The 12,101-nt window shown below is 35.6% G+C and overlaps 1 protein-coding gene across 1 annotated transcript; it reads left to right on the top strand.

Annotated features, from left to right (window-relative positions):
- The first annotated feature begins 400 nt into the window (after positions 1-400).
- Positions 401-10,528, top strand: LOC108865906. Its single transcript, XM_018643613.2, has 4 exons — positions 401-540; positions 8,556-8,645; positions 9,269-10,399; positions 10,468-10,528. Exons 1-4 carry the CDS (start codon positions 401-403, stop codon positions 10,526-10,528), a joined length of 1,422 nt encoding a protein of 473 aa, XP_018499129.2.
- The last annotated feature ends 1,573 nt before the right edge of the window (positions 10,529-12,101 follow it).

The following is a 12,101-nucleotide window of genomic DNA, read 5'->3' as shown; positions in this document are numbered from 1 at the left end:
CTTATGCCTGAAGCATATCAAATGGAAGTATCTCACTGCCGAGGACTCCATGGCTCTTTGACTCACTATGGACCATTTCAAATCATGTGAAGATGAATTCTTGCTTGAAACAAAACATGATTGAAACTTTTACCTCCATGCATAGGTACAATTCCGAAGTTTATGTCCGATCGAATTTTGACTGGAAGAAAATTTTTCTCGTCCTTCTATATCTATATTGCTCCTGAAGTAGCAGTATAGAGAGCAGAAGTTTACTAAATTATCGGATTTGATTGGTACCATACTTGTGAGAGAAAGGTACCTGAACAATTCGGCTAGGAGCTACTAAACAATATAGACCCAATTTCGGCTGGAGTCTACCGAATGGTGGTGCCTTGCTTTGGCAAGGATATACCCATGCATGCTCTGCTTCTGCAGAGATGCACCGAAGGGCATACTTTGCTTTGGCAGAGGTGCACCGAACGGTATTGCTTTGCTTCTGCAGAAGCTACTGAACATACCCATCCAGTTTCAGCTGGAACCTACCGAACCCAAGTCTAGGTATGTCTCTCTCTCTCTCATACAATTTAATTTCGAGTTTGTTTTACAACATATGGTAGAATTAGGCCCACCAAGAGGTGGTATCACACCCGAAGCATGATCTTTGGCACCTAAAACTTCAAGAATACGGGGTAGTATTCCTAAACCTTAACCCTGTAGAATCTAACTTCGTTTTGACGGAATAGATCATTGGTTATGCAGTTTTATGTGCTTTTACCAATGTTGTTGAGGAGTACCATTCCCATAGTCAATCTGTGAGACTAATTTTGCTCCACCTAACACATTTGGAAGAGCGAAATTTGACATTGAAGGCCGTATTGGCCGAACCCCCTTGTATATTTGGTTTACTTTGTGAACAATTTATTTTATTCTCGGATTTAAGATTGGTGTTTGGATGTCACTATTATTCTTGAATAAAGAGTTAATTAACGAAAATTACAACATGTGACTACAATTAACTCATGCTTAGGTATGTTTTGTGGGGAAGTTATCTGTCTAGTTCTATGCTAACTTCATACCTAATCATCCCCTGACAACCTTTTAGGGTTATCCAACCTGATTATGGGCCATGAAACTATCTTATATTATCTCAATGATACTAATTTTACCATAAAGGGAAGCCTTTTACTCACTTCTTTTCGAAAGAATGCCTTTTTTGAGCTTTAAGGATATTTGAGAGTATTATTACCATATTGAAACCAATGTAGAAAATGGAGAAAAATTCCTTGGCATATTACCATATTGCACTTCCTACTAATATAGCTAGAAGCATATTCTAGAGAAGATAGAACGCTTAACGAGGGGATTACACCCATTCAGGTCCACTATGTGGCCCGCCAGAATCCTGCGATTTCAAAGGAATTTTTGCTATGGATGTACGTTTGGGATATCTAGGATGATCCATGATGCATCGTTTTCGGCATCATCTTACTAGAAGTAAAGACATCATACCTGGACGCATACTATACCTTAACACCCTTCACCTTTTCTACAAAGGATTCAAAGGGGACATTTGTGGACTGATTCAACCACCTTGTGGACCATTTAGATACTTTATAGTATTGGTTAATGCTTTTACACGTTGGTCACACGTGTGGCTATTGTCCACAAGCTGTATTCTCCACACTGGTGGTTTAGATTAACAAGCTCAGGGCTCACAACCCTAATTATCTGATCACATTTATTTGATTGGATAAGTTGGAGAATTTACATCGAAAACTTTCGATGGATATTGCATGTCGGTTGGGTTTTAAAGTTGAACATCTAGTACCCCATGTTCATACCCAGAATGACCTAGTAGAAGCATTCATTAAATGCCTTCAAATGCTTACGCAATCGATTGGTTATACGTACCAAGTTCTTGGTCTCTCCTTGGGGCCATGCAATATTGCAAGCAACCATGTTGGTCCGCCCGAGGTTTATCACGACCCAACCTTATAAAGCGCGTGTCAGTTGGTTATCAGATCTGAACTCGACATATCGTATCTACGGGTCTTTGGTTGTGCGGTCTATGTGCCATTTGTGTAGCCCTTACGTACAATAGAAAAAAAAAAAAGTCATTAGGGAAGGATGGGAATCTATGTCGGTTATGATTTTCCTTCTAAAATTTGTTACTTAGAACCTTTGACAGACAATCTCTTTACCGCTCGTTTTGCAAATTGTCACTTTTATGAGACAATCTTTCTGACGTTAGTGGGAGATAAGAACGTCAACATTCCTAAAAGAACGACGTGAATTATAGTGGACATCCCTACTATATCTCATCTCAATCCCAATCTAGATCGTTAGAGTATAACTAGACATTTCCTCTGATCTAGAAAAAGTGACGAGATCACATATACTAGCTGCAAATGTGCCTTCAAAGATGAATGTACCAAATGTACAATGGACTTTTATCCCAAAAGCAGGATAGTACTGTGGCTGACCCTTGTACATTGGCAGTTAGCCAATCAATCTCTCATGTGCTAGAAACGTGGTAGATTACTCGGATCGAGGATTCACTTCCCCATAAGTGGAGGAATGTGGCGCAAACAAATCTGCCATTCAATCGTTGTCTAAATCATTTTCATGTCATGAGATTAAATTCGAATTACTCCCGAGACATGAATTTTTTGATTCAGTATACTAGTTTGGATGAGATATGGAATTGGAATGAGATTATCATAGATGATGTTTCGTTTATATGGTAACTACTGACACAAATGAAAAGCAACAATAACAAATTGTGTTTCATTGATTAGTGTCGATGTAGAACTAATTGGTCAATTAGAAGAATCAATTGATGACGAATGAGATGAATGAAATTGTGGGATATGACGCTTTGTGGTGCAAGGTTTCTTTCATACGCCATGTGATTGATTGCAGCATTATAAACGTGGTTGTAGTATCTTTGGGATCCTGGTACGAAACCTACATGGAGTTTCCAAAAGGCTTACATATACTGATTCAAATAGTTGCAGACCACAAGAACACCATTTTGGTTCTAATGAGGCATTCACTTTGCGGATGCAGAACTATCCAGGTAGATGTGGTATACCCCTCTAAGTGAATATTTGATCAGTTAGGGATATATGCCCTTGCGTGTACAAAATCTGAAATTACTAGAGTTGAGAAAACTAACTCGCACCTAAAGTCGGACTTTAAGATTAATGATCTTGGGAGAACTCGACATTACCTCGATCTAAAGTTTCGAGCTAGTTCTAATGGTATTTTGGTTCACCAGTCGAACTAGACCCAGAAGGTGTCACATCTGAGTATACCCTGATTGTCTGTACGCTAGATGCAAATGAAACCTTTATGGAGAGTATAGAGCATAAGTTTCTATATTGGAACATGAGGCAACCATATCTAAGTACCATTAGCATTTGTTGTACTTAGTTCAATGCGCTAGAATCAGACATCTTATGTGCTAATAATCTTTTGGCATAAAGCAACATTGTGCCTACAAGCTATCACCAAATTTGGTGTGAAAGACGTTTTTACGTTACTACGGATTTGGGCTTACCCTATGCATCTCATAATAGATCACACCCCTTGATCTTAAGAATGATGCCTACCTTGTGGGATTCGTTGAATCAAACCATCTATTTGACCGCACAAGGTACGTTCTTGCATGGTTATGTCTTTACCATTAAGGAACACCGCATTATCTTGGAGGTCAACCTGATAAACCTTTAGTTGTGAAACTTTTAAATCCTTCCAAGACTCACTGTATCTCATCACGTGAGAGATATAGGTTGAGAACTCTTGTTGAGCATATTCAAAATCCCTACGTTTTTCATCTATTTTTAAGTCCAAACAATGATCCATGAAGACAACGCTGCATGTATCGACCAAATCATAATACATCCCAACAAGTCAACTCTAAACATATTGTGTCTACATCAGCATGAGCATCAGAGGATTGAAGTCAAGCAGTTTGATCCCAGACAACCTTGTCGACCTCTACATGACGTCACTGCCGAAGTCTACCTTCCAGAAGCTTGTCCAAGGAATTGGTATGTGTAACTTTCTCACTTGCGATGCTTGTAATTTCATTTGGAAGTTTTGTCAAACTCAGGGGTAGTATCCAGAAGTATACTCACTTTACCTTCTCTTTTTCGTACGATGAAGAGCATTTTTCCCACTGCTATTTGACTAGGTTTTGACGAGGCACCTATCCTGGGTTGTTCATACCTTTATGTACGTCCTACTTGCATCGTCAAGACGTATAGTTTTGACTTAATGCAACTTCTCACTTTTCTCCTTTGACTATGGGCTTTTGTCCCACCTTGGGTTTTGCCATAGCAAGGTTTTGTGAGTTTTACCCCCCATGCATTCTTTTGTTTGTTTTGAGACTCGCATTCGCTACTTGTGCCAACTGGATGAGACAACGTCATCAACTACTTCTACATTTGCCTAAATGATGTGCCATCTACTTGAGTATTTGCACACTCAAGGAGGAGTGTTGTGACATATGTTCTAATCAATATTAGGATTGTGTAAATCCTAAGTAGAGATAGATTAGGAATCCTTTGGGATCTAGAAGATCTTTCTTAATAAACTTTGTGTTACTTGGAGGGCAAGTTTATCTCCTTCTCAATACTATAAATAAAGGCACAAGGACTGGGGAATTAACACACAATTCCTTAAGCCTATTCTCCACTCTCTTTCTCTCTATACCGCACCCCTCAAATAAATATAGGCCACAACATATATATATATATATATATATATATATATATAGAAAGAGAAAGAGAGAAAGAGGGAGATAGGATCACGAGACAAAGATTTTAATAAACATTTTTATACTCCTTTATAGCCTTTAGATCTTATAAGATCCATCGATCTTGATTAAGAGTGATTTGGAGGCTAATGACTTGGATGATGATATAGATTATAACTAATAAGGTAAACACAAATTTAAATTTAAAAAATTAAAAAAGAAATAATCAAACTTTGAAATTTCTAGTGTAAAAACAAAAAAAACAAAAAAAAAAAAAAAAAGGAAAAAAGAAAAAAGAAAAAAAAAACAAAAACAAAAAAAAAATTTCTATTTCCATCTTTGCCAAAAAGGTCTGCAACTTCTATATGAAAAGTCTTTATTTCCTTCAAATGAAGAACCCTAATTATAATAGAAGAAACATGATACCAGGTAGAAAGATTGAAAATTTAGAATTTAGGGTTTTGCTTTGAGAATAATTTAGGATTTTGCTTTGACTTTAACCACCCTTGTCCTAGGCTAGCAACTCAATCACTTTGCCACCGCCATAGCAAAACCCTATCGAGCCAAGCAGGATTGAGATTTATGCAGCCACAAACTCATCAACCATTCATTTTGCACTGTATTAAAAAAAAAAGTGAAATCCAGGAGTCAAAGGTTGAAAATTTAGAACTTAGGGTTTTTTTTTCCTAAGAAGATTCAAGAGGCTAAAAGCTTGATTCATTCTAGTGTGCATCAAAATTTCGTATCAATCAAATTAGAGTATCTCAAGTAGTGAAGGCGCGAGAACATTGATCTCACTACTACAATATTAGCTTTAAGTGTCGGATGATGGTGGCAGTTTAATAAGCCATTATGTCGGATAAAAGATATCCGACACATCTTTCAGTTAGTGTTGGATAACAATGAAATCTTGTCGGTTATATTCGACATAAATTCCTGGCAGATATTTAGTGTCGGATGCAACCGCCAGTATTTTTGAATTATTATTTTTTAAATATTTTTAACTTATTCTGGTGGTTTTTAAATTAATGGTGGCAGTTATAACCGGCATAAATTGACTGTTTTATTATTTTAGTATTCTGGCAGTTATAAACAACAGAAATTGACTTTTTTATTATTTTTACGCCAAAAGTTTTTCAATTTGTTGTTCATTCAGATTCCTGTGTGAGAGAAACCCTAGCAAGTTAGTATATAAGCTGAGTTATCAACTTCCCTTTTCTCATGCGCTGTTTACCCCATCTCTCTCCACTTTCTCCTACAATTTCTTCCATTCCTCTTGCTTTCAGAAAAACCTTACCCGCCAGCAATCAAAACCAAAGCTTCCATCTTTTCTGTCAAACCAATCCATCCAAGCCGAAAGCATCCATCAGTTCTCTCTGGTTTCGTATTACAACTCCATATTCTGAAACCTGCAAACCTGAACACAGATCTACCTTCATTTCTTCGTAGACCTGAGCCTAGCTTACCTATTTTAGCTGTCTCGGTTTGCCGACGCATAAAGGTAAAATGCATCGATCTTGTTTCCTCATTAATTTCTTAATTCCAGCACAAATGCAATAGTGAAATTCAAGCCTAGTCCATGAGCTTGTGTTGTAGACGATGACCGGAGATGATGTCAAACACAAGGAATGGTAGCAACGTCAGACTTTAGATTTGCAAGAAAAATGAGTAGCGGCAACCATGATTCCACAGATCTCATAAATATAGGTATAAATGCTCAACCCAAAATGAGCATGGTCTCTGTATCCATATATCTGATAGTCTTCATTATACTCGTGTATTTTTTTTTTTTATTGTATGCATGCTGCCCTGAATAATTGTGATGAAGTTGAGAAAGATGAAATTGTTTGTGAGATGCAAGTCTTTTGAGGAAGATGAAGTTGTTTGTGAGTAGCAAGTCTGGGATGAGGTGCAAGTCTTTTGAGGAAGATGAAGTTGTCAACAAATGTTTGTTGTTTCTTTCACTTTATTTTTCAGATTTGGTTTGGCTTGGTGTAAACATTCAAGCAAATTCAATGTATTCAATTAAATTTAAAATATTTTTTTTAACGGATTAAGAATGGATTTGTCAATTTAAATTTACTTTGGTTGCTGCCAGCAATTGCACCGCCCAAGCTTTACCACTTTGCATTCACACGAAAAGTGAAGTACACAATCAAGAATAGAAGCATTGTAAATGAGAGGACATTGTACGTAAAGGAAACGAGAAAACGAATATTTTAAATTGAGCAGATTTCAAAATTGTGCCCTGTCAGTTTTATTGGACAGAAAATGCTCTTATTTATTCATTATTAATATATTCTCTATTGGTTATATCTGATACAAGTTCTGTCGATTTGATAGTATTTTCTGTCAGAAAATTCATTTCTTGACACTGGCAATTCTGTCGCTTATTATATCCGTCACTGCATCCATTTTCTGTTGAATTTTGCTTAATATCCAACAGTAATATACATTTCTTGTCGGTTATCATAACGACATTAATAAATGGTTTCATAGTAGTGTCTGCCTCCTCACCCTTCTTGGGTGTTCTTCATTGTGGGTTTTATATTTTTTTTTTATCAGTTTAAATTTTGATTTCTTTTATTTTTTTCAATTTTATTTTATTTGGTATTTCTAATTAATTCAAATTAGTGTTTTTCTTATTACTTATAAATTTATAATCCACATAATCATCCAAAATCATTTAATGTTTAAAAATCTTCACAACACTCTTAATCTAGACCATTGAACGTTATAAGATCTAAAGGCTATAAAGGAGTGTAAAAATGTTTGTCCTTTGATCATATCCCATATACATAAATGGCGGATATATGGCACCACAAAAAAAAAAAAAAAGGTTTAACACAAGTCTTGGATCATCAAATGATGTGTACATTTTTAATGGTTGAGATGTAATCTAATTTATCCAATTAATTTTCTTTATTCAAATAATTATGAATTGGGAATAAAATTCTATAAACCAAATTAAGATTTTTATATTCTCTTTCCTATCTCATTTATTGTTTTTTCATTAATTTCTCCAATTTCTCCTTTCTCCTTTGGCTCTTTCTTCTCCTCTTCATCGTTCATCCTATGTACAGATATTTCCCCCTCTTTCTTTTCCATTCATCCTCCCATTGCCATGCTATCTTATTTTCTAATTTTTTTTGCTTTGTTTTTAAATTTCTTCTCCATCTTGGTGATCGAATATTTCTACACCAGCTAAACTTTTGTTTTCTTTATTCAGACCCGATTCCTTATAACCCTTGGATGTTTTGAACACATACGGAATCGCAATCCATATAAAATGTTGCACAACTTAGCTAACTAGCAACAGAGTATTGCGTCCAGGAACCATCCATTTATTGAAGAAATAATTGAAATTGTTGCAGCCTATAAGCTTATGCATCACATGATATTAATTATTTGACTGCAGACCCTAACTCAATGCTAAGATGCATGGACACGGGTAACAGCCACCGTATCCCGTATCTGACATGCAGGGATATGGATACGCATAGGATACATGTGGATACGAGCCTGATACGTATCAGAATGAATGGATACGTTGTTTATTGATGAGATACGCGTATCATACTGTCGAGATACGCGTATCACACTTTTCGGATACGTTTTCAGCTAAATCAGAGGATAATCCAACTAAATCAGAGGATAATTAGAAGAAAAAAAAATAAAAAATAAATCAAGAAATCCGCACAGAATCGTGATTGATTCCAATTAGCTAAACTAAAACGATTGTTTGGCTAAAACCAAAACGATTTTGGGTATAAAATAATGATTTACCTATTTTTCTTCACTCAAACCTCAGAATTCAGAAATCAGACTTGTCGTCTGCAACTGCTCCGTCGTCTCCGTCCAACTGCTTCGTCGTCTCCATAGTCTCCGTCTGCAACTGCTGGTAAGAGCTTTCGACTTCGTTTTCACTATGTTAATTTTGAAGCTCAATCTGATTCCTAGAAGCAGAACCCATCTCTGCAGCTGAAAGGAAAGCTTGCTTTCCTGTTTTTAATTTCGAAGCTAAAAGGCTTTTGAAGGTGAAAGGAAAGCTTGCTTTCCTATTTTGCTTTTGAAGGTGAAAGGAAGCTTGCTTTCCTGTTTTTAATTTCGAAGCAAAAGCAGCTGAAAGGACTGTTTTTAATTTCAAAGCTAAAAGGCTTTTGCTTTGAGCCTTTGACTGATTCAATGAGTGTTGATTGGAAAAGGGCCTTTTGCTTTTTGTATATAATATTATTATTAGATTCCAGCCTTACGCCAACAGTTTTTTATTGGAATAGCCTTTCATGATATTTAGATTATAATACATTGTTTTAGATATTATTGTGCTTTCATGATATTTAGCTTAATCTGTTATGTAAATTGGGAATACAGTGTTCTAGATATTTAGATTATAATATTTTATGTATATGCTTTCATGATGCATTTTTTATTTCTTAAGTTAATATAAATTTTTCATGTATTAGTCTTTGTCTATACAATTGTACGATGAATTGACTTTTATTGTTTATATGTTTGTTAATTTAGGAAAATGAATCACCCTGATAATCATGTGAATGATAATGCTAATCTGGATGAGATTGTTGAAAATTATAATGCTTCGCTGTGGAAGTATGTCAAAAAGCTCGAAAAAGTGGGAAATAGAGGAGGAGGAAATACTAAATTTGAGTGCAATTATTGTCAAAAAACTTATAAAGGATCCTACTCTAGGGTCAAGTTTCATTTGTTAAAAATGTCTGGAAATGGGATCGCGCCTTACAACAAGGTTACTGATGAAACTCTTGCGGAAATGAATAAGTTAGTTCGAGAGTGTGAATACAAGTTGAAGAGTTCTGCTCCTAAACATGTTTCGTTGCCCAATACTGGTTCATTCTGTTATGATCTACCTGAAGCAAATCTTGATCCAAAGAAGAGAAAGGGAACAAGTGGGCCTCTTAGTAAAGCTTTTAACAAGGAGGCTCGAAATCAATGTGATGCCGAAGTTGCAAGGATGTTTTATACAGGTGGCTTATCATTTAACCTTGCAAGAAATCCGCACTATCGGAACTCATATGTTCGTGCTTCTACACTTCCAGGGTATGTTCCACCAGGTTATAACGCACTGAGAACTACTCTTCTGCAACAAAAGAAGAGTCACATTGAGCGGTGCCTCCAACCAATCAAGCGCACATGGAGCACTAAAGGTGTAAGTGTTTGTAGTGACGGGTGGACAGATGCTCAAAGGAGACCACTTATTAATATTATGGCAGCTTGTGAAAGTGGGCCAATGTTCTTGAGAGCAATTAATTGTGAAGGTGAATACAAAGACAATCATTGTATTGCCAACTTTCTTACAGAAGCTATTAAAGAAATTGGTCATGAAAATGTTGTTCAAGTGATCACTGATAATGCCCCTGTTTGTAAAGCTACTGGGTTACTTATTGAGGCCCACTATCCCCATATCTTTTGGACACCCTGTGTTGTTCACACTCTTAATCTTGCTTTGAAGAGTATATGTACTCCGAAACAAGCAGAAGTTTCCTATGATGACTGCAATTGGATTTCAACTATTGCTAGTGATGCTTGGTCCATAAAAAATTTTATTATGAACCATAGCATGAGATTGTCCATGTTTAATGAACATTGCAAACTAAAGTTACTTTCCATTGCCGAAACAAGGTTTGTTTTCTCCACTTTTTTTTTTTCCTTATTTAATTATAAGTTGTTCTAATTTTTAAATTTTTCAGATTTGCTTCCACACTTGTGATGCTTAGAAGATTGAAGGAAATAAAGGAAGGTTTACAATAAATGGTGATTAGCCTGAATTGGGCTTTGTACAAAGAAGATGATTTGGTTAAAGCAATGATGGTGAAGCAAAAGATATTGGATGAGGATTTTTGGGAGAAGATTGATTATATTCTTTTCTTTACAGCTCCAATATATGAGGTTATTAGAATGGCTGACACAGATAAACCTTGTCTTCACTTGGTGTATGAGTGGTGGGATGCTATGATTGAAAAGGTGAAAGCTGCTATATACAGGAATGAGCGCAAGGCATTACATGAAAAAAGCAGCTTTTTTGATGCGGTGTATCGCATTTTATTGGAGCGATGGACTAAAAGTAGCACACCACTTCATTGTTTGGCACATTCATTAAATCCAAGGTAATGATTTTGCTAACTTACTTATAAATTCTTCTAGATTAATTTTTAGCTTTATGAGTACATTTTTAAACTGTTATTTCTTTTATTTTAGGTATTATAGTTCATAATGGCTCCAAGAAGACCCTAGTCGTCTTGCTCCACACCGAGATGTTGAACTTACAATTGAAAGGAAAAAGTGCTTTGAGAGATACTTTTCCAATGAGGAAATTAGAAGAAATATCAATGTGGAGTATGCCTCTTTCTCTATGTGCTTGAATGACTTTGGAGCTATTGATTCTATGAATGATAGATTTCATTTGGAACCAGTGATGTGGTGGATTGTCCATGGAGCTTCTACACCTAGTCTCCAATCCATAGCGTTGAAGCTACTTGGACAACCTTGTTCCTCCTCTTATTGTGAAAGAAATTGGAGCACTTATAGTTTTATTCACTCTTTAAGAAGGAACAAGATTACACCACAAAGAGCTGAGGATTTGGTATTTGTGCATAATAATCTTTGTCTTTTATCAAGGAATAGCTCAACCTACAAGGAAGGTATTACCCAATTGTGGGATGTTGGAGGAGATGGCTTTGAAAACTTGGGTGAAGAAAGTGTTGGGATGCTTGAAATAGCTAACCTTTCACTTGATGAACCGTCATTGGAGACTACTTTAGTTACTGGAGGAGACATCATGAATGTGGAAGTTGAATGAGACTTTGCTTTTTTTAATTTTCGTTTGGATTTTCATTTTAATTTTTCAAGTTTGAAGACTAATTGCTTGTTGGATGGACTATCTTTCTAACTGTTAGGAGTTTATTGAAATAAATTTAAACTTGAGTAATAAATTTGAATGTTTATTTTATAATATTTTAGATATATTTATTTATTTATATATATTTTTAATTGCCGTATCCTTGACGTATCGTGTCTTCATTTTTAGAAATTTGACATGTCCCCGTGTCGTATCGTGTCGTATCGCCGTATCCGTGTCCGTGTCCATGCATCCTAGACTCAATGTGAAATATGTAGCCATATTAACACTTTTGAGATTTTAGAAAAATTAAAATTCTGAACATCCTGAAATAAAATGTAAATTCAAATAATATGTTGCCAAGTTTTAGGTTCTTTACCTAACCTTCGGAAAATAGACATTGTGAATGAAGTATTCATTCTTTACAATTCAAATTACTCAATTATATATATATATATATATATATATGTTTTGCTACTTAAGTTG

The sequence above is a fragment of a genome, unplaced genomic scaffold, assembly GCF_019419815.1.
Source record: "Pyrus x bretschneideri cultivar Hongxiangsu unplaced genomic scaffold, Pyrus_bretschneideri_v1 Contig58, whole genome shotgun sequence".
Taxonomy (NCBI): domain Eukaryota; kingdom Viridiplantae; phylum Streptophyta; class Magnoliopsida; order Rosales; family Rosaceae; genus Pyrus; species Pyrus x bretschneideri.
Note: the sequence above shows the minus strand (reverse complement) of the source record. Positions and strands in the feature narration are given on the sequence as shown.